Below are 23,620 nucleotides of genomic sequence, written 5' to 3'. Positions count from 1 at the left end.
TTCTCCGCAGGTGAGCCAGCTGCAGCTCGTCATCGTGAAGACGTACCTGAACCAGAACGGATACGCGCTGTCGGGGAAGTGTGACAGAACCTGCAACACCCTCATCCCCTTCCTCATCTTCCTCTTCATCGTCACCCTCATCACCGCCTGCGCCCAGCCCTCCGCCATCATCGTCACTCTCAGGTAAATCTCTCTCTTTGTCCCTGATGGGGAAATCCAGAATGTTCCAGGACAAAGGTATCAACCGTGTACTGCTTTCTACGGCTGCTCGGTTCTGGCAGAAATAATAATCTCGATTATTTGGGTCAATAATTGTAATTACGATTATTCATTGACTTTGAAAACATCCATTTATTGTACTTTAGAACTTTTCAACTGTTGAATTATACGTTCAGGGTAATCAACTGAAAAACCAATACAAAATAAATTAAATTATACATTCATGTTTACATTTAAATAAATAATATCAAACATATTCCACTCAGTTAAACATTGAAGGCTGGCCCACCGTCACGGTCCAGAAGTAACAGGAAATAAATGTTGAACTACAATTTAAGACCAAATAAAAATGTTTTGGTCGCCATGGCAATGCTGGTAGGGCTGCTCACGTCATCTCTTAAATATTGTTTGCTAGAAACCCCAGCCTGTTGACATGGTCTGGATTCAGAGGCAGGCGACGACAAGCCCCCTGCACTGAAGACTAGGGCGGCTCGATTATGGCTAAAATCATAATCTCGATTATTCGGATTGATATCACGATTATTAAAAACGATTATTCATTTACTTTGAAAACATCCGTTTATTGGACGTTTTTATCACCCTGAACTTTAAGTATAACTCAACTGAAAAACCAAAAGTAATCGTTTTATTTCGTTTTCGTAATCGTTGCAAGCCATAATCGTGATTAATTGAGCAGCCCTACTGCTTTCTATTCCTCCATCGTGTGACTCCCTCTCTGGATACCAGCATGTGAAGGACACTGTTCAGGAACTAGTCTCTGTATGTGATGCCTCCTTCCCTTCTGGAGAGGATCCTGATGCTGAAGCTCTGTATGTGATGCCTCCTTCCCTTCTGGAGAGGATCCTGATGCTGAAGCTCTGTATGTGATGCCTCCTTCCCTTCTGGAGAGGATCCTGATGCTGAAGCTCTGTATGTGATGCCTCCTTCCCTTCTGGAGAGGATCCTGATGCTGAAGCTCTGTATGTGATGCCTCCTTCCCTTCTGGAGAGGATCCTGATGCTGAAGCTCTGTATGTGATGCCTCCTTCCCTTCTGGAGAGGATCCTGATGCTGAAGCTCTGTATGTGATGCCTCCTTCCCTTCTGGAGAGGACCACAGACACACAGGTCCTGATGCTGAAGCTCTGTCTCCTTCTCAGGTCGGTGGAGGAACAGGAGAGGCCGTTTGCTCTCGGGATGCAGTTCGTCTTACTCAGAACTCTCGGTAAGTTCCTCAGCACGATTAGAGACACCAGAACCACACCTATATGTACATCTTCTGCTGCTTGCTAACACCATGACGTTGTAGAGAATTCATTTAATAATCATTTATTTAAGGCGTCTTTCAGGACACCGTACAATTCGTTAAAAAAAGAAAGAAACCGCTAACAGGCAGCAGAACATGAGGAAACCATGGAGGAGTCAAGTGGACACACATGGAACATATGATGAGCAGGCAGATTTACTGATCAGTGTGTGCATTGGGTACGCCTTGCCATATGACTTTTCTACTACACCCGGTTTTAAAATACATAAAATACCATTTTGCATTTTTCTCGAGATGCCTAACGACCTTATTATACTTAAGCTTTTTTCCAACATACGACTATGACTTGTTGAAGGTGAGGAAGGCGATGTTGCAGGAAGGGTTTCACAACGAGGAGCTGCAGCTGGTGGACCCGTGGACAAAGGACTACGATTAATACCTCAGAAAACTGGAAATTCAACATCATATATACTCTGACTTTTCAGACAAGAACTACATACTATATACAATTACTTTTTTCAACATGCGATACTATGAATTCTTTCTGACAAACTACGCCTTTTTGAAGATGAGGAAGGGGATAATACCTCACATTTCAGCATACTATAATACGAGTTTTTTTTCAGTAAATGTAATAACCCTCTCTCTCTCGCCCTCTCTCTCTCGCCCTCTCTCTCTCTCTCTCTCTCTCGCTCTATCTATCCATCTTTCGCTCTCTCTCGCCCTCGCTCTCGCCCTCTCTCTCTCGCCCCGCCCTCTCTCTCTCTCTCGCTCGCTCGCCCTCTCTCGCCCTCTCTCTCTCTCTCGCCCCGCCCTCTCTCTCTCTCTCTCGCTCTCTCTCTCGCTCTCTCTCTCTCTCAGCCTACATCCCCACCCCCATCTACTTCGGCGCAGTGATCGACACCACGTGCATGCTGTGGCAGCAGGACTGCGGCGTGCACGGCTCCTGCTGGGAATACGACGTCACCTCCTTTCGCTTCGTCTACTTCGGCCTCGCCGCCAGCCTCAAATTCGTCGGTTTCATCTTCATCTTCCTCACCTGGTACTCCCTGAAGCACAAGGAGGACCGCCAGGCGGAGCGCCTGCCTCCTCTGGGCACCGTCAGCGAGTTGATTTGTCACGTTGGGGGTAAAAAGAGTCACGCTCGTACGCGCTCGTGTCCGATTTTCATCCCTGCGGTCGCTCCGATTCTTCACCGCGGACACAGCACTCTGAGCTGCCCAGGGAACGCCCTCAAAGCCATAACGTGAGGACAAAGCTAGCGACAAAAAGCTATCGACAAGCAAATCAATGTTTGGGAAGACTTCTCCGGTGCCCCTTATGCTTGGAATAAAGTAGGAACTCTCAGATTTGATCACTTTGGAGGAATTCAAGTCCGTCTTAAAGGACAGAGAACAAGAATCCATTGGTCGATGTGATTGCTCTTATATCCCATAATTGAAGTCATTTAAAAATGGTGGCAGTTTTCTTTATGTTGCATATTGACTGTGCCGTTTCCGTTGTTTTGTTCATGCCGGCCAGGTCGCTCTTGAAAAATAGATGTTGATCTCGAGGCCACTTTTACCTGGTTAAATTAAGGATACATATAGAGCCCCGCCCACTTCTGAAGCCACGCCTTATTCCTCGTGACAGTGCCTTCTTCTTCCTGTTTGTGTTCCTGCTCCACAGCCACACTTCAAAGGGCTGATGCAAAGACATCACATGGTGCTACTGGAAGAGAGGCATTATTAAAGGCATTAAAACCCGTTTCAGACGAAGAGCCGCCGTCTCAACGGCCTCTAAAGCACAACTCTGTACTATGCAAGACCCCCGTACAGACCCTCCATATTTTCCTTCTGATTTATATACTGTAAGGCGTCTAAGAGCACCAGGAAAAATCTTCTTCTCCTCCCGCTTTGAACATATCGGCTTCCTCTGATTGTCTCGGCTGTTTTTTGGGTCTTAAGAACTGACTAAAGCGTTTTAAATCTTCTCTTTTCTGTAACAGTGCCTCTCAGGCTGTTCGGCCAGTGTACACACAGCTAGCTCGATGCTAATGCTAGCTGAAGAAAGCCAGTCTGCTCTGCCTTGGTGACGTCACCATGTAGCTTCAAGCCGACTCTTAGCCTTCAACGACTTCTATTCAGTCTAGATCTACATTACTTTATTACAGGTGAAGGCAGGTCTCTCCTGTCTGACCATGTGCTGAAGCTACTGCAAGTCAAAAAGATGTGGAAAAGGTTTCTAAAAATCGACTTTTAAACAACGAGTGGTGTCTATAATGTACGACAGAAGGATGCTTCCCCACACTGAAGGTCACCAGATGTAAATAGTAGTATTCTCCTAGTGTAGGCTTTTTAAGAAAGTAGTGCAGCGAGCATTTCAAGCTTCTATCAGCAGGAGCAATCTGATTATTTACTCTCTGGCGCCCCCTGGTGGCTGCAGGTGATTGTGTGAAAGCCAGTGAATGTTGTCAGACCGACTTAAATCTTGGTTAAAATGTCCATTAATAATCCAGTTTCCCAAAGATTTACTTTCTGCAGAATGAATTAAATTAAAGGTCTGAAAAATGTAGTTTTACTAGAATCGTCTTGAATGTCTTAAGGATTAACCTCCCTGTGAAAAGTTAGCAAAAAATACACTTTGTTGGAGTACAAGTACGTGCTTTTACCTAAAAGGGGAATGAGGGAAAGTCTGGAACAAGTTAGTGTTTTATATCCTAGTTCAACACGAGTGGAAGAAACGCAGAGTCTGCTGCAGTCAAAATGTTTTGGGCCAAGCTTCGTGACTCGTTTAGTATTATCGTAACTTAGTACCTCAAATTAAATATTCATAATAAGTGATCATCGACATGTAAATATCGACAGAGCTAATGCCACGTATTATCAAGTTAGTTAGAAGCATATTTATGAACCAACATTGTAATTAAAAAATATGTCCAATGATCTGTCTTTCGGGGTCTGAACAGTATTTCTTTGGGGGGGCTACTCATGTAAATGAAGTTATATTACCCAGAATGCCCTGCTCTCCCGCTGTAGTGATTCTCCACCCTTCCTCCGGGGCAGGATTATTTGAACAATAACCTCTATTTATTAACTCATTACAGCTGCTAATTGGCTTCTGATAAAATACCAAATAAACAAGTTGGAGTAAAAATGGATTTAAGATAAACCGCCCGAGAGGAAAACATTAATACATTTAAAAACGGGTGATTTGCCAGGATATTATTTTATAAATTCATCTTTTTTATTTCTACTAACACAAGGTACATTATTGTGTGTCAAACATGTCTTTAAACGCAGCTTTTAAGTCATATCCAGAACACAGGGTACACAAACAGAACATATCCTGGCAAACCGTTTAATTCACCTGTTCGTAAATCACAAATTAAATCCATTGTTTCCACACTTGCCTCTCAGGTCTTTGCAAATCCATTTGTATTTAAGCTTGCATTAAGTGATGCTAAAACTATATATATATATATAACTACGAGGGAGGGAGGAGGATCCTGCAGCTGCTTTTTGTTCATTCAGACGACTGGGTTTGGCTTTAAGGAACTGTTCCCTGTGCTCTGATTCTTTAAAGCTTTTGTTCCAGAGGTCTGATTCATGTTTGTGAACACTCGGTTTACAAAAGCCTTGAAACTTGATATTTGTCATTAAAAAACGGAAAGAAAACGACTCGTCCGACTGAATTCTTACACTTATTATTACTCACTCACGTGGACACGGGGCGGAGGGAGGTTGAAGCGTTTATTTCTGAACAGCTTCTGTCCTGAAAGTTACAGAGAAGCACAGCAGCAGCTTTTCCCACACACATTTCTAACGGTCGAGATGAAGGACAGACAGGAAGTGAATAAAGCCGTCGTCTTTAACCAAATTTCACTTTAAGGACTGTAGGGACAATCTACAGAAAACACCCGGTGAGGATTATTTAACTTCACGTGCACATCCCAGCATCTTACCTGTGCTGTGAATGTCCAAAGTTGCTGAAACAAAAGCACATTTTAAATATATTTGTGTAGAATTATTTGTGAAACAGAGATATGACTTTCCCCACATGTTTTAATCTGTAGTAGTATATAGAAATAATCTATACAAATAGGGGCTGCATCTCTCATTTTTATTATCTTTTCATCTTAAAAATATCTTCTTGATTAAATGATTAATGTATTTACGGTTGGGTCTGTAAAATGTCAGGATATTGATTAAAAAAGGCCAAAAATATTCACTTTTAGACAATTTAAAAACAGCATTTCGGCATGAAAATATCCTTAATGGCGAATAAAATAGGATTATTCTATTGTCTTATTAGAGTTTAGTAACAGTTTTAAAAAGTGCATATCAGATTGATTACTTCTCTCTGCAGGGATGTGAGGATGTATGACCTGAAGCTGCTGCTAACTTTCCCTTTCAAAAGCTGAGATGGTTTGACCACTCAAACTCGTTGTTTTTCATAAAAACATATATTAAAACGGTGTTATCCATACGGAATAAATCCCTTCTTAACACTCGGCTGCATTAAGGCTTTTTCTTTCCTAAATATATATTTGAAAAAAAAAGAATAACACTGTTTTTCCTAATAGGCACCTGTAGAAAAATAAATTGCAATACTCATTATACAACTCTGACACTGAGGTGGCGTCTGTCAATCAATCATGTCTCTATGAATGTCTCGTTAACTCTGATTGGACGCCGGAGAGCCGCTGCCCTCATACTCGCTTTTTGGGGAGAAAGGGAGGAGGTGTTGGGCGTGGAAAATGTCTTCCTCTTCCTCCTCCCTTTCCTCCTGGAAACGCAGCAGGGAGTCGTGATGCGTTTCCATTTCCGTCATCCCGTTTCCACTGAACGTCTCGCCCTCCATTTCCTCCATTTGCTTTGTCCTCAGAGGAAGAACGTCTCTTTTTGGGCCCGATTTGTTAGCCATTTTCTCGGGAAGATCGTTAACAGCGAGAGTGCTGATCTGGGAGGGGGCGACGTCCAAATCCAACTCGTTTCCGCTGCCCTCCCCGAATCCGGATCCTAGCTCTGGATTCGGGGAGTCGTCCAGTTTGAGTTTCTTAAAAACGTGTGGCAGTGCAAACATGTTGTCTACGTCCGTCTGGAAGTTGAGCCAGTCGTCGGGGCCGGGGCTGAAGTTTGGCCGGCGCTCGAAAAGACTCTCGTTGAGGCGATAAAGATCCTCCAAACCCTGCCAAAAGACCCCCGCCTCCGTCAGGTTGGGCAACTTAACCCGGGCGTCCGTCCCAAACTGAAGAGCTGCAGAGAGAGAGAGACCAAAGTGAGGGCCTGAGTCAAAGCGGCAGCTCCTAAACTGCAGAAAGGGCAATTTATTTAAGCAGAAAGAACAGAGGCAAAAGCGACCTGGAGCCAACGGACAGTTAGCTTAGCTTAGCATAGCTTAGCATAGCTTAGCATAGCGTCTGGAAGCCGAGGGAATGCTATCATGGTAAAAAACAAACTCTGATTTAAATGTTTAATTAACAGTTTTCAATTTACAGTTTTTTGTTCATTAATGTGTTATTTTGTTCTCATAAATGCTTTAATGTCCTAAACTTCGAGGACGACTAATCTTAAAGACGTGACATTTTTACAAACTGAAGTTCTGCTGTTATTTAAAATGGTTCGAGCGAAACCTAAGTAGATGTTTTTTTAAATTAGACATTTGATTATGAAAGGAGCGTCATTATAATATTTATTTAACGAGTATTTTATACTTACAAATCAAAAGAAATCTTAAAGGTCACCTATCGTGCTATTTCTAGCCAATATGAAGTCATTCTAGCCACGCCTCATATCCCTCTGTTCCACTTCCTGTTTCTAAAGTGCTGATTTGGGGATAAAGCTTTAAAGAGGAGGGTCTGAGCTCATGCGGGACCCGGCTGCTGCCGTGATGAAACTCCATATCATGGATCATCAAGGCTCTGAAACAGTCTGGAGCTCAAAGGCTTTCTCTCTCCCGGTTACACCACGAGGTGAGTTCCTTTCTACTTCCTGCTTCTTCACACACATGCTCTCCAGCACAGGTTAGCTCTGAGTGTTAGCATGCTAATGTGAACACCGACCATATTACGACCAAAACAGTCGGGCATTGTTTCTGATAGCAGCTTTCTGATTGGGCCGTGGGTCCAACACGTGGGTGCCTTCCGTTATGACGTAAATAACATCATATCAAATCGTTGTATCCCCGTGTTTAGAGATTTGGGTACGGAGGAAAAGAGAGAGGGTTTTATTTTCTGACACTGCGTGAGTTCCCTGAAGATATTGTTTGTTCTGTAGTTAATGATGAATTGCACAAAGTTTGTATTAGATAGTATTTTAATTATTGATTTTAAGTAAATAAAAATGTTGCACAATGAAGCACTTTATTTGAGGTATATGTACAATTGTTAAATTTGCAAAGGTCATGCAGCAAAGCCCACACACACACACACACACACACACACACACACACACACACACACACACACACACACACACACACACACACACACACACACACACACACACACACACACACACACACACACACACACACACACACACACACACACACACACACAGCTCAAGCCATAGTGAAAACACATGCTGATGTAGAAACACACACTAGAGACACAGGAGTGTGTTCTGAGCTGAGCTGCACATACAAAAAAAGCGTGAGTGTGGCATGAGTCAGGCAACCTGGAATAATAAAAAAACACAAGAGCATCTTCTGGTTTATCCCAGCAGGATTTCAGGAAGAAATATGCAAATTAAAAGAATAATTTCAGCAGATTTTGGGGAAAAATAAGCGTCTTTTAGGCTTTGTGTGTGTGTGTGTGTGTGTGTGTGTGTGTGTGTGTGTGTGTGTGTGTGTGTGTGTGTGTGTGTGTGTGTGTGTGTGTGTGTGTGTGTGTGAGACTCACAGGAAGGAGAGGCTCGGTCTCCTCTTTGACCTCCCATGCTGCTGCCTGGTAAGCAGGTGTCAGAAACAGAGGTCAGAGGTCAGGGGGGTGTATGTGTGGATGAAGGTGATATTAAAAAGGATGACTCAGCGTGAAGTATGACGTGTGTGAGGGCCATTAAAGTGTAGGTACAGAGAGAGGCGTCTATTATGGTAAAAAACCTCAGATTAATTAACCGTTTTCAATTTACAGTTTTTTGTTCATTAAAGTGTTCTTTTTTTTCATAAATGTACCCCTTTCATTTCTTTATTTCTTTTAATGGCCCTTTAAAAAACGTCATAAATAACCGTCTCATGTCCGTTAACTGTAAGTATGACGCTGCAGTCAACAGACAGTTAGCTTAGCATAGTGACTGGAAGCAAAGGGAAACAGCTAGCCTAAAAAAACCGTTATGTTCTTTTTTTTATAAATGTACCGCTTTCATTTCTTTATTTGTCTATTTCTTTTAATGGCCCTTAAAAAACGTCATAAATAACCGTCTCGTGTCCGTTAACAGTAAGTATGACGCTACAGTCAACAGACAGTTAGCTTAGCATAGTGACTGGAAGCAGAGGGAAACAGCTAGCCTGAACAAACCTACTTAGCTTTTGAGCTTTGAGGTTGTGCTAAGCTAGCTAGCGGCTGTCCGCCAGTCACGAGATGCTTCTGCACTCACGTCAGGTTTGTTTACGTGTGGATATGGCTCGCAGGTGATTTCTTTTGGGGACATTCATTTGCTTTCCGAGAGACTGAGATATCTACGGTGGCCATTGAAGGTAAAACAAATGTAAACATGCCAGGGGACGGTGGGGACGTTTTTAGAAAGGAAAACACTCAAGAAGTAAATCTAGTTTTTTGCTTGTTATTTTGTATGACTTTCAGAGATTATTCAATGTGTACCTCTTAAGATGACTGCTTTAATCTATACATTCAAAGCATATCCTCTTCTTTGTAAAATGTAAGCGGAGGAAAAAACAAACCTTACATTTTCGATCGTTTTTTACTTAAATCTCTCACGCATAATTATGTTTTAATAATCAAAGAATATCACATGTTTTTTTACTTTTTGAATGTCCTAAATTCAGATAGTTATTTTCTTCCCCTAACTTCGGCATTGTTATTATTTTTGTTACCTACAATGGCCCTAAAAAAACACGAATAACCTTCTTGTATCCGTCCGTTAACTGTAAGTAAAGTTTATTTAGCAAACTAGCTTCAGCGTGGAAAGCAAATCATTCCCCAAACGTCTCCTGTAGAGTTCCTGTTGGATGTGATGCATGATGGGATGATACAGTGTCATGCATTTATTCACGTGCACTTGATGCTCAGGTGAACTCAGCATCTCGATGAGGACTTTATAGCCACGAGAGAAAACAAGATGGGTTTTGATGAGTGTGAACTGAAGCGAAGCAGAGTGGACAACATGAAGCTGCTTCAATGAGAGAAAACCATTATGTTAGCGTTTCCCAGCATGCATCAGCAGCTCCACGGGCGGATGGTTAGTGGGAATGAGGTGAGTGAGCCCATGCAGGTGTTAAAGGGGAAAAAGCCACTGAAGAGAAACAAAATGGTGGATACCTGTGTGGCTCATAGCTTCCTCCATCTTTACCTCCTGATCGGGGAAATAAAAGCAATCGATTGTTAATGTCTGATTGGGAGGTAATATAGGTCATTCACACTGAAGAGTCTGCATGCAGCTGCTACTGCCTGCGGAGAAATGCAATCATTGGAGAAGGAGGAGAAGAAGAAGAGGAAGAGGAGGAGATCTGGAGGAGGAAGAGTCATTGTGCAGGATGGAGAGGAGGAGAGGAGATAAACAGGGTTTCCTTTAAAGAGTGGAGGGGTAATACCACAGAAATGCTCTGTTGCCACGTCCTGCAGAACTTCAGAATCACTGTGTGTGTGTGTGTGTGTGTGTGTGTGTGTGTGTGTGTGTGTGTGTGTGTGTGTGTGTGTGTGTGTGTACACAGTGAAAGGAAGAATCACTGGATGCAGAAAGTAGATCCATTTCTGCAGAAAGGAAAATAATCTATTCTGACAAAAACATAATCACTTCAGAAAAAGTAGTAACGTCTCTTCTTGCAGGGAGCAGCACATACTAGAGTTCAACTCAGTGTGTGTGTGTGTGTGTGTGTGTGTGTGTGTGTGTGTGTGTGTGTGTGTGTGTGTGTGTGTGTGTGTGAGATCCTGAAGTAAACATTGAACAAACATCAAGAGAAAAGACTGGATTTTGACTCCTTGACCTCCACCTGAAAAATTCAGCTTTCGTCACTGAGGAACTCATGCAGCATGCAGATAAAGTGCACACACACGCACACACACACACGCACACACACACACACACACACACACAGTAACAGACGACACTGAGACATGTTATCTATATCAGATTCAGGAGGACTTTCATGCATCTGCGTCCTCTCTTCCCACTCTCACCGTTCTTCCTGAGTGTGTGTGTGTGTGTGTGTGTGTGTGTGTGTGTGTGTGTGTGTCTTTACGGCCATGACACTTTACATATCGGACAGGTGAGTGTTTACCTGCGTCGGGTCCTTTTGGGCGGGGGTTGCACTGCTTGTGTCCCTGACAGCTCCTCATCTCCATCAGGTGAGCGTGAAGAGAGTTCAGGACGTCCCGATCCACCGAGTACACCGTGTTGGTCAGCTGCAACACACACACATGCATCTTCTTAATACACACACTTTTAGGTTGTGTACATCTTTTTTTATTCTATTTTATTATCTTTCTTTTATACATTTCTATTTTAACTTCTTGTGTTTTTATACATATTTGTATATTATTAAAACATTTGGATTGCAGTTTTGTCTTTAACTTTTTATACAAATATGTTAATTACATTTTTATTGCATATTTTTACAAAGAACTCTATTTTATTTTGCACATTTACTACGTACCTTCTTAAGTTATATACATGTTTATATTATATTTATGTGTATCTTTATTGCACATTTAAATGTAACTCAACGTAATGTAACATTTATATAAATATTTTTATTTCATTTTATCTTTTTATTTACTGACTTTTTAAAGATTTTTGTGCAAATATTTGTCTTTTATTTGATTCTGATCCGTTGTAATGTCATCACGTTGTATCTGTGCGTTCATCAGCAGGGGCGGTTCTAGAGGGGGGCCAGTGCCCCCCTAACACTGACCTCTGGCCCCCCTAAAAATAAAAAGTGAAAAAAATGAAGAAATGTTCGATTTAATAAACGATGTATTGAATGACGGAATAGGCGGAACTAACGTTATTCGTCATTCTAGTCGGACCCATTAGAGCGGTGCACTCAGGACCCATTAGAGCGGGGCATTCGCTTTCACTGTCCGGCTGAAGCGCGCGGAAAAACAAATACTTTTCATCTCGGCCCTTCAGAGTGAGTCGTTTTGAAGGAAAGGCCACGATGGAGAGAGGGATACATGTCGGAGTGTGAGAGCTCGACCCTGACCTGATAGGGGTCGTTGTTGAGGTCAAAGTACTCCAGGAATCCGGTGGAGAACTCGCAGAAGAGCGTGTTGTGCGTCTCGTTGACGGTCCTCAGACACCAGTAGGTGTTGTTGTTGGAGCTGGTGCAGGCGCAGAAGCCCCCCACTGCACACACACACACACACACACACACACACACACACACACACACACACACACACACACACACACACACACACACACACACACACACACACACACACACACACACACACACACACACACACACACACACACACACACACACACACACACACACACACACACACATTAATAACGCTGTAGCATCCAGAAATATCAAACAATATTACGAACGATAGCATGTTCCCAATTTCAAACTCCAAGAGGAAGTGAACATGTGGTTTAAATGAACTTTATCTTCACCTTTTAAAACATATTCTTATCGGAGCTGAGGTTCAACGACTAAAAAACATATTCACGCCATGCGCGACCCCAGAAAGCAGACTGCATGGTGGGAAGTCAGTACACTCACATGTCCACAGGGGGGCGGTGGCCCAGTGGTCGTTGTTGTGAGTGAAGCAGGTGAGTCCTGGGAGGCTGCAGTCGTCTCCTTTCTTCGCTCTCTTCTTCACTTTCCTTTCCTTCTTCTTCCGCCGGATCTCGTTGTAAAGCTGAGTCTTTCCGTCGTTTTCCTGCGCCGCTTCCCTGCAGACACAACGAGACAGATTACCCATCAGCCCCTGCTTCTGTGGAGCATCAGGATTACTGTGTGTAATACCGAAGGACTTTAGTTTCTGACGGGACATAAACAACGTACGACAATACGTTGAGAAAGTAGGTCTAAAATATATAAAGACATTTAAATAAACAAAAGAACATGAAAAGCTAAAACACGTAGGACGATGGATTTATGACTTTATGACAGAGTTGTTATTTTAAATGAAATGTGTTTTTAGACTTACCTCGAAATAACTCACTTATAGAAATCTTTATTAATGTGTGTTAAATAAATACACACATCTGTGTTTCCATGCATCATTTCCAGCCATGCATCTCGTCGGACACACACACACATGCTGCAGCTACACACACACAGAACACACATGCTATAGCTACACACACACACACACACACACACACACACACACATGCTGCAGCTACACACACACGCTGCATGTACACACACACACATGCTGCAGGTACACACACACACATGCTGCAGGTACACACACACACACACACACACGCTGCAGCTTCACACACATCTGGTGAAGCGACCATGCAGAGGAAGGCGATGACGATGTATCTCTCGAGCGGGAGAGGACTCACTTAAAGGGGTGCAGGTGATCTGTCCTGCTCTTCCCGCCCTGAGCCTTGTGTCTGTCTCCTTTGCTAAAGTAGCTGCGTTCACACAGAGAGACAGAGACTAAGCAGCGGCACAACACGGGCTCTACATCAGCTCCAAGACACAGAGGACACTGAGGACACTGACCTCTTCTTGCCACAGTCGCAGTCTTCAGGGCGGATCCTCTTCAGGTGGCCTCGCACCTCTCGGAGGTTCTTGATTTTGTCTTGAAGCGCCTCGATCTGGAATTCAAGATGGAATCTCAATGAATGATGCAGAAATCTCACAGTATGTCACACACACACACACACACACACACACACACACACACACACACACACACACACACACACACACACACACACACACACACACACACACACACACACACACACACACACACACACACACACACACACACACACACACACACACACACACACACATCGTGACAGAAGTCTTTGTCAACTAATTCAGCTATATATGCGGACAGGGGACAGAACATGATTCCCGTGTATTAAATATATATATTTCACATACAAAATTAATATACATTCCAACCAGGTGGAAACGGGTGATGTTTTATTCTGAAAAATATAATTCAATTTCAATTTGGCATGAAAGAGAAGTAGATTATATTTTATCTAAATACTGATTGAATGAGAAACCTGGTGTGTGTGTGTGTGTGTGTGTGTGTGTGTCTCACCTCCTGGTCCACGTAGCTCTTGTGGTCCTTCCAGGCTCGGGGGGATTGGTAGATTTCTCTCTCACAGTGAACACTGTCGTTCATCAGCATGTAACACCTGGAACACACACACACACACACACACACCTGTTACACACTGCCCTCGTGACACACACACACCTGTTACACACTGTCCTCCTGACACACACACACACACACACACACACACACACCTACCTGTTACACACTGTCCTCCTGACACACACACACACACACACACACACACACACACACACACACACACCTGTTACACACTGTCCTCCTGACACACACACACAGTTACACACACTGCCCTCGTGACACACACACACACCTGTTACACACTGTCCTCCTGACACACACACACACACACACACACACACACACACACACACACACACACACACACACACACACACACACACACACACACACCTACCTGTTACACACTGTCCTCCTGACACACACACACACACACACACACACACACACACACACACACACACACACACACACACACACACACACACACACACACACTGTCCTCCTGACACACACACACACACACACACACACACACACACACACACACACACACACACACACACACACACACACACACACACACACACACACACACACACACACACACACACACACACCAGTTACACACTGTCCTCCTGACACACACACCTGTTACACACTGTCCTCCTGACACACACACACACACACACACACACACACACACACACACACACACACACACACACACACACACACACTTTACTCACTTGTGCGTGACCTTCACAGAGGTCATGTACCCCACAGCGTTGGTGTCGTCTGAGAGCATCTCCTCTGATCCGTCTGACCCTGGGAGCATTTCAAGGTCGTGGGGGTCGTCAGGGTCGTCGGGGTCGTTGTCATAGTGACGTTTGGAGATGGACCGTCGTCTCACGGCCGTCTGATCGTCCGCCTGAAGGTCAACGTCGTAGATTTGACCTTCAAACTCCACCGACAGAGAGCGGGTCTGACGCGTGTGAACGAAACGAGGCCGGAACCCTGGAGACAAAACAGAAATGCAGTCGAGACATGATTTAATTATTATACTTATATATTATTCATATTATCTATGTGCAATATAAATACCATGAATATTATAAATACTTTTCTATAATAACGTGCAATTACGTCTGTTTCCTGTAGTTATTTAATTACTGTTTTTACTGAACTGTTAGTGTGCAGCTGGATTATTATTATGCTGCTGTGCTTATTGTATTTTTTTTAATAAACCTTATGCCCACATTTTACGCCTTGAACCAAATATCATATTTTCAGCTGCATTATTTCTAAGCAACACTAGAGGGCGCCACCCGGCAGCACCCACAGGAACATCCACAGGACAAATTGTAGCGGGACTTGTAGCCGGATGTGTGTCTCTCTTTAGAGCAGGGGTGTCAAACTCAAGGCCCGGGGGCCAAATCCGGCCCGCGGCTTCATTTTCTGTGGCCCCACAAGAGCTTGCAAAGAATATAATATGTTTACATGCTACTGTACAGAAGCACGTTGCCCATACACTACATGTCCCACAATGCATCTCAAATTTTGTTTTCAAAATGTTACTTTCTTTGTTTTGTTTTTCCAGAATGTGGCTTTTCTTTTAAAATCATATTGTGACATTCTCACTGAAGAGACGTGCAATTATTTGCCCTAGACTTCTGCTTTCAGACGTAGTTAATTATTACCCTATCCCAGGGGTGTCAAACTCAAGGCCCGGGGGCCAAATCCGGCCCGCCACTTCATTTTATGTGGCCCACAAGAGCTTGCAAAGAATATAATAAGTTTATTATAATGTTACGTGCCGCTTTACAGGAGAACGTTGCCCATAAACTACATGTCCCACAATGCATCTCATTTTGTGACATACGCACTGAAGAGACTTGCAATGATTTGCCCTAGACTTCTGCTTTCAGACATAGTTAATTATGAAGTTATTACCCTATCCGATAATAATCCAATGCAGAGGAAATATTGTAAAAGTATACATTATTTTATATTTATTATCTATATATATTTATTTATATAGTCTTAAAGTTACCACCGGCCCTTTGAGTGCAGCCATAATGCTGATGTGGCCCGCGATGACATTTAGTTTGACGCCCTGAGAGCGTAAATAATCAGACAGGAAGTCAGGGTTTGATCTTCTGCAAATCTATTCCTACAAAACCACTTCATAAAACCAAAGCAGTCACTAGGGTTCAACTCAGCGTGTGTGTGTGTGTGCGTGTGTGTGCGTGTGTGTGTGCTCACGCTGTCCGCTCAGCTGACGGTGTGCACGGCGCTCAGGTCTGGAGGATTTGATCAGAGCGTCCCCACAGTCGCAGGCAGGCTCCCTGAAGGAGGGCTTCAGGCTGCGGACCCTCTTCCTGGAGCCCTCCTTCGACCCTCCTTTGCACTTCTGGATCCGCCACTTCCCCGAGATCTCCTCCACGCAGTGCCACTTCTGCAACACACACACGCAGCGGGGATTACACAACAAGAACATGCAGACAAATCATGAATCTCTCTCTCTCTCTCTCTCTCTAGCCGGTGTAGTGTCATATATATATAGATAGTTATTTGATGTCCTAAAAGGCAGCAGCAAAGAGAAAAGTCTTCAGCCCTGATTTATCACTTTCCCCCAAAGTCATATTACGTCTGGCACAACAGCTAGCACCTGTGTGGCTAATGCTAGCTGCGTACATAGGAAAAGAGTCAGAGATATTTCCTTGGTGAAACAAAACTGCCCACAGAAAGCGTGCCCACATCGCCCCAATGCCGGCCTCACTGCTGGCTTCCAGTTCGGTTCAGAATTGATTTTAAACTCCTTTTATTTGTTTTCAAAGCCCTGAATGTTCTGGCTCCGGCCTGTAGCCGAACTCCTCCAGCGCTACACCCAGAGCCTTAAGGTCTGCGGATCAGCTGCTGCTGGTAGTGCCTAAGACCAGGTTCAAACCCCGAGGGCACCGAGCCTTCGCAGCGGCTGGCCCCAGGCTCTGGAGCACTCGGCCCCTCCATGTGAGATCGGCCCGGACCCTGGGGCTTTTAAATCTACTCTTAAACCGGCAGGTCCGCTGCAACTCTGACTGCTTTCAAATCCAGCAAGAAGACTTTTCTTTTTGTCGCTGCTTTTAATTGAACTATTCACATCTTAGACTGCACTGTAACTTTTATCCATGTATTTTTCCTTAATGTTTATTTTATTAGCTTTTCTTTTTTAATGCTTAATGTCTTTCATTTTTTTTTTTTTGTAAAGCACTTTGAATTGCCTTGCGTTGAAAAGTTCTATATAAATAAACTTGCCTTGAGACTCACTTCTTCTCCCGGGCCGTCAGAGCGGAGCTCGACTCCTGACTGTCCCCTGTGTGTTTTATATCTGTTGTAATTTATTGTAATTGTAGTATTGTGTTTTTATTACATACAGCACTTTGGCTCCACCAAAAATCGCTTTTAAATGTGCTTAATAAATAAAACTTGATTTGATGAAAGAGTAGGAACATGTCAGCGTTCCTCTCCGTGAAGCCGGCTTGATTCATGACAACAGAACTGTACTCCAGAAAGCTCAAAGCGTATCTGTTGCTTCTTAAATCCCAGCAGAAACGGCTCTGTTTTATCCGTAGACTGTGTATACATGTTTTATCTCAAAGTCTCCGTGAGAGACGGACAGTTCAGGGGCATCTCCGCGTGTGGGGAAAACCAGCGTCCAAAAGCAATGGGAAAGGTAAACCAACATGACACCCATCGAGTCTGTCAAGAAAATATAAGAGGAGACACCTAACACTATGTAATAATATATATACCGTCAGCCTGAAGCATCCTCTGCGCTCCACTCTGAAGCATCCTTTGTGCTCCAGCCTGAAGCATCCTCTGTGCTCCACTCTGAAGCATCCTTTGTGCTCCAGCCTGAAGCATCCTCTGTGCTCCACTCTGAAGCATCCTTTGTGCTCCACTCTGAAGCATCCTTTGTGCTCCAGCCTGAAGCATCCTCTGTGCTCCAGACAATATAAAACCAAGAAATGGGACTTCAATAGACACGAGAGGGAATATGTACACAGATAAATAATAAATGGCACGATGCCCCTCGTATTGCACGGACGACAGGATAACTTAGCAGCGTTTAGTGCACCTGGGAAAGAACCTGAACTTGAGTCTGTTTGTGCGGGAGGACGTGGAGCGCCTGCCTGGGCGCAGCCGCACGAAGTGCTGGTTACCCGGGTGATTAAAGTATCATCGTATCAGAGGATGAGTGTGGGAACGGAGGATCGAAAGACAAGGCTGCGAGGAGGCTCGGGTTTCCCCTCATCCTCCGCCGCCGCCGCCTCAGAAACCACGATGGGAACACGAGACCATGAGGAAGCAGACACGTCCCTGGGGAGGACATCTTCTGAGCCCACAACACACGGAGGGTCGGTCTCCGAGACAAAAACAAAAGCATGCGGTCGATTCAAGACTTTTAGAACCAGATCCGGCTCAGGGCTGAGGTCAGACCCAGATCCGGCTCAGGGCTGAGGTCAGACCCAGATCCGGCTCAGGGCTGAGGTCAGACCCAGATCCGGCTCAGGGCTGAGGTCAGACCCAGATCCGGCTCAGGGCTGAGGTCAGACCCAGATCCGGCTCAGGGCTGAGGTCAGACCCAGATCCGGCTCAGGGCTGAGGTCAGACCCAGATCCGGCTCAGGGCTGAGGTCAGACCCAGATCCGGCTCAGGGCTGAGGTCAGACGCCTCGTGGATCTCTATTTGTCTGCAAAGCTTCGGTCTGAGGGCGGATATGTGACAGCGGGGCAAAGGGATCGCACAGAAGTACTCGTGGATATTTGATGTGTTTTGAATATCTGACTGTGAAGTGAACTGAAGGCGTTCTCTATAAAGCCCACACACTCCAGAGACAAAGACTGTGACTTAGACAAAGCTGAGGTACCTCTGTAGGACACTGAAGAACACATTGATGCTAAAACCCGTATTCTGCAAACTTGAATCAGTGTTTTGTCGGTGGATTCAGTTTCCCGTCAGAAAGGACTATCTGACAGCCAGGTAACACACACGCACACACACACACACACACACACACACACACACACACACACACACACACACACACACACACACAGAGACACACACACACACACACACACACACACACACCACACACACACACACACACGCACGCACACACACAGACAGAGACACACACACACACACACACACACACACACACACACACACACACACACACACACACACACACACACACACACACACACACACACACACACACACACTGGGAGGTCATGTTAAAGCTATGCAGAAACATATCATGATGTTTAAATAAGTACAGTTAGACCGAGACATGGTTTAAAGTTAGCACTATTACAGGTGCCGCACCGCACTGCTGCTTTTAATAACCGCTTGTCACACACACACACACACACACACACACACACACACACACACACACACACACACACACACACACACACACACACACACACACACACACACACACACACACACACACACACACACACACACACACACACACACACACACACACACACACACACACACACACACACACACACACGTTTATGTGGCTATAAACTGGACCTGGGTTGCATTAGCGCTCCCGTCATTTAGCGCTAACCCGAGACTTGTAACAATTTGTATTGTTCTGGTTCTGAGCGGCAGACGCATTAAAGGGCGCAGATGAAAGGGAACCGATCCAGGCCCAAACGGGCCAATTAGGACGCAGCGCAAAGGGCTTCCATGTGCAGGTCGGCGCGTTTCTATAGACATTCTGCATTAGGAGAAACGCCTTGAGATGCCGACATGACGTCTCACAGACCGACAGCAAAGCATGACAACCACGTCTGTTCAGTTCATGAAGCAACGCATCACATCGGACAGTTAACAGATCCGTTTCATCAACAACGAGAGCAGCTGGAAGAAGACGATAAAGCAGAAATACATCTGGACGGAGTGTCTAACTCAGTTCAAGTAAATATAAATATTAGTGCTGTCAAAATTATCGCGTTAACGGCGGTAATTAATTTTTTGAATTAATTGCGTTAAAATATTTAACGCATTTAACGCATGTGCAGAATGGCCCGCCCCGTACGTGCCCCCAGTGGCAGCGCCAGGGTGTGGCTGGGGTAGGCTACACCCATACCAATAAATGGCTTAGCCCCACCGTGAGACACGATGTTAAAGTAAGCAAAATAAAGTCTGCCAACTCGCGGAGTAAATTGCACAGACAGCAGTTAGTAAGACTGATTTCAGGAGCCACGGTTTTGAAAACTTTTGTCACGTAGTGATCGTCTTCTCAATAGAACATCTTTGATAACGGCGTGGTGTTGTTGCAGGAAGTCCCGACGGAGGATACTCTCGCTGTAGTACAGGGCAGAGCCATGTAATAGTAATAATATGGCTCTGGTACAGGGGTGCACAGAACTGGTACGCAGGGTATGTAATCTGAAATGCGTACCGTCACTTGTGTCACAAAGCGCATTTGCGTACCGAGTACTTGTGAAGCTTTTCCAGAAGGCGGTTAGATCCCCGGACGACAGAGTCGGTCTCCGTGTGCACAGACAGGCTGCTGTTAACGTCGGTCTGTACAACGGAACTGTGCCAAAACTACGCCAACCGGCTGCGGAGGGAGACTCCCCCCCCTCACTGGAGAACTGCGCTACAACAGCTGATCACAACGTGCACACTCTGTGGTCATGAAGTACTCCACTAGCCCCCCCCCCCTGTCGACTTTCCTGAAGTACTCCCCGTTGATAGAAATCAACACGTAATGAATTAAGACCCCACGGTTTGATGATTGATAGGTGTGCGGGCTGTCTTTCATTTTGACACACAGAACAATGTTATAATAAACATACATACTGTGTTAAATGGATATATCCGCCTGCTTTCATTTATCTTTCCATTCCAACTATATACATAAAGAAATGGCATATTTTGGACATAGTTCGAATGGTGATTAATCTGATTAATTAATTTTTAAGCTGTGATTAATCTGATTAAAATGTAATACGTAATAAATATACCCTGAAGCCACTGCGTGCGTCTTCCTACACGTCGTGAAGGACCTAGTGTTGCTCGGTGCTACTCGTACCTGTCCCGGCTGCTGGCAGGGCGTCTGGAACTCCGCCTGCTGACACGTCTCCATCACCTTCTTGTACTTCGGGAGGCTGTTGGTGTTCTGCGGGGTCGCCGAGTCCTCCTTCTTCCTCAGGATCTTCCTGCAGGAACAGAGGGCAGCGTCAGACCAACGAGGACACCAGGTTAACGATCACTCACACAACGAGTCATCGTGTCGGACTCGCAGCAGCTTCCGCTCGCTTGCTAACATTAGTTTGAAGGACTACACATTGTACTTAGGACCTAAAGCCAGACGGAAGGATGCTTCATCGTGCAAAGACTTGCAGCTCCTGCTCTCCTGGCACCACCACAGCTCAAATGCGTGCAGGTGCTGCTTTCGGCGACATGGAGACGCTGACCCTGACAGGCGTCGTGTTGACGCTCTGTCTGCGTCCTGATCCGCTCATTCCTCACGTAACTTCGTCCTGTCTTTGCTTGTTCTGCGTGTCTCGCTTTCTTCCGTCTGTCTCGGTTTAAAACGTCAGGTTTACGTCCTCGGCCGTGTGCAGAGGACAAAGACTGGGCTTGTTTTTCCTCATCGAATGTCGTCTACTAAACATTTGTGAATATTAAACCCTGGCTCTGCAGACTGTGGGCAGGAAGCGGAGAGCAGACGCCTCGAGGAGCCTTCACTCACCGGGTTCATCCAAGAGTTACACACAACCAGATACACACACACTTTCCTCAAGTAGAAGTACACATACTCGTGTTTAAAAATACTCTGGTAAAAGTAGAAGTACTGACTAAACTTATTTACTCAAGTCAAAGTAAATAACTTTGAAGTGTACTTCAGTAAAAAGTACCCATAGCTAGCAGCTGCTTTAAAGAGTACCTGACCTCCCTTTATATCAATAGAACATATTTGAGTTCAACATGTAAGAAGTAGAAAGTACAGGTATTTGAGTTCAACATGAGAGAAGTAGAAAGTACAAGTATTTGAGTTCAACATGTAAGAAGTAGAAAGTACAGGTATTTGAGTTCAACATGTAAGAAGTAGAAAGTACAGGTATTTGAGTTCAACATGTGAGAAGTAGAAAGTACAGGTATTTGAGTTCAACATGAGAGAAGTAGAAAGTACAAGTATTTGAGTTCAACATGTGAGAAGTAGAAAGTACAGGTATTTGGGTTCAACATGAGAGAAGTAGAAAGTACAGGTATTTGAGTTCAACATGTGAGAAGTAGAAAGTACAGGTATTTGAGTTCAACATGAGAGAAGTAGAAAGTACAAGTATTTGAGTTCAACATGTGAGAAGTAGAAAGTACAGGTATTTGGGTTCAACATGAGAGAAGTAGAAAGTACAGGTATTTGAGTTCAACATGTAAGAAGTAGAAAGTACAGGTATTTGAGTTCAACATGTGAGAAGTTGAAAGTACAGGTATTTGAGTTCAACATGTAAGAAGTAGAAAGTACAGGTATTTGGGTTCAACATGTAAGAAGTAGAAAGTACAGGTATTTGAGTTCAACATGTGAGAAGTAGAAAGTACAGGTATTTGGGTTCAACATGTAAGAAGTAGAAAGTACAGGTATTTGAGTTCAACATGTGAGAAGTAGAAAGTACAGGTATTTGAGTTCAACATGTAAGAAGTAGAAAGTACAGGTATTTGTGTTCAACATGTAAGAAGTAGAAAGTACAGGTATTTGAGTTCAACATGTAAGAAGTAGAAAGTACAGGTATTTGAGTTCAACATGTAAGAAGTAGAAAGTACAGGTATTTGAGTTCAACATGTAAGAAGTAGAAAGTACAGGTATTTGAGTTCAACATGTAAGAAGTAGAAAGTACAGGTATTTGAGTTCAACATGTAAGAAGTAGAAAGTACAGGTATTTCAGTTCAACATGTGAGAAGTCAAAGTAAAAAGTAATCAGAAAAATAAGTAGTGGAGTAAAGTACTGATAACTGAAAAATGTACTTAAGTACAGTAACAAAGTATTTGTACTCCAATACTTCCCACCCCTGGTTTCGACACAACACACACTCTGCAGGACATGGATGTGTCTGCGGTGAGGAGAAAGGGATAAAGAAAGAAGGACGTCTCACCCTCGCTCCACCAGGAATGTGTCCCTCCAGACTTTGGGTTTCTTGTTGGTTTTGAATCTGGGAAAACAAAACGCACAAAGTTTATGAAACTCATCTGACCTGGCCGTCACCGTCTGCTGCCGAGCGACAGCCAGGAGGGAAGTCATCCCATTAAAGCATGGAACACGCGGTCCCAGCTCTCTCTGACGCACTGGGACCGTTCCCAGTGAGGCTCTGGTGTGAGCATCGCAGACACGTCAAAAAAGTAAAAATATGTCGGTGTAATATTACTTGTTTTTACTTTGTAACGTTAAATAACTATTATGCAGATTATTTTATACATTCATCGTTTGCTCTGAAAAAGGTCAGAAAATCGTCCATCCCAGTTCCTCATGGTGCAAGGAGATCTGTTCTTAAATGTCTGTTCGTCCAAAACCCAGAACTATTGATATAAATAAATATAGTATTTATATTAATAATAAAAAAAAACTACAGAATTCTCCACCGAGAC

General features: G+C 44.2%; 2 protein-coding genes across 5 annotated transcripts in view; one reads left to right on the top strand and one right to left on the bottom strand.

The window, feature by feature from the left end:
- LOC117440538 (solute carrier organic anion transporter family member 5A1-like) overlaps positions 1 to 5,140 on the top strand; it is a 28,844-nt gene extending 23,704 nt beyond the window's left edge. The window contains exons 8-10 of the mRNA XM_034076789.1: positions 11 to 183; positions 1,378 to 1,442; positions 2,346 to 5,140. Coding sequence (XP_033932680.1) covers positions 11 to 183; positions 1,378 to 1,442; positions 2,346 to 2,734 — 627 coding nt within the window. The 3' untranslated portion in view covers positions 2,735 to 5,140. The remainder of the gene's footprint in view (positions 1 to 10; positions 184 to 1,377; positions 1,443 to 2,345) is intronic.
- Positions 4,256 to 23,620, bottom strand: part of sulf1 (sulfatase 1) — a 21,012-nt gene continuing 1,647 nt past the window's right edge. The window contains exons 4-16 of one of the 4 annotated variants that reach the window (XM_034076787.2): positions 23,131 to 23,187; positions 21,068 to 21,194; positions 16,222 to 16,414; positions 14,706 to 14,973; positions 13,897 to 13,993; positions 13,338 to 13,432; positions 13,175 to 13,246; positions 12,378 to 12,550; positions 11,847 to 11,989; positions 10,923 to 11,046; positions 9,964 to 9,997; positions 8,368 to 8,412; positions 6,593 to 6,721 (exon numbers count right to left, since the gene is read on the bottom strand). In XM_034076787.2, the coding sequence (XP_033932678.1) occupies positions 6,691 to 6,721; positions 8,368 to 8,412; positions 9,964 to 9,997; positions 10,923 to 11,046; positions 11,847 to 11,989; positions 12,378 to 12,550; positions 13,175 to 13,246; positions 13,338 to 13,432; positions 13,897 to 13,993; positions 14,706 to 14,973; positions 16,222 to 16,414; positions 21,068 to 21,194; positions 23,131 to 23,187 (1,459 nt within the window). In that variant the 3' untranslated portion in view covers positions 6,593 to 6,690. Of the gene's footprint in view, positions 6,722 to 8,367; positions 8,413 to 9,963; positions 9,998 to 10,922; positions 11,047 to 11,846; positions 11,990 to 12,377; positions 12,551 to 13,174; positions 13,247 to 13,337; positions 13,433 to 13,896; positions 13,994 to 14,705; positions 14,974 to 16,221; positions 16,415 to 21,067; positions 21,195 to 23,130; positions 23,188 to 23,620 lie in introns of all 4 variants that reach the window. The other 3 variants (XM_034076788.2, XM_034076784.1, XM_034076786.1) reach the window with 3 other exon arrangements.

Source organism: Pseudochaenichthys georgianus, unplaced genomic scaffold (assembly GCF_902827115.2).
Source record: "Pseudochaenichthys georgianus unplaced genomic scaffold, fPseGeo1.2 scaffold_1030_arrow_ctg1, whole genome shotgun sequence".
Taxonomy (NCBI): domain Eukaryota; kingdom Metazoa; phylum Chordata; class Actinopteri; order Perciformes; family Channichthyidae; genus Pseudochaenichthys; species Pseudochaenichthys georgianus.
This window is presented reverse-complemented; position numbering and strand designations above follow the sequence as displayed.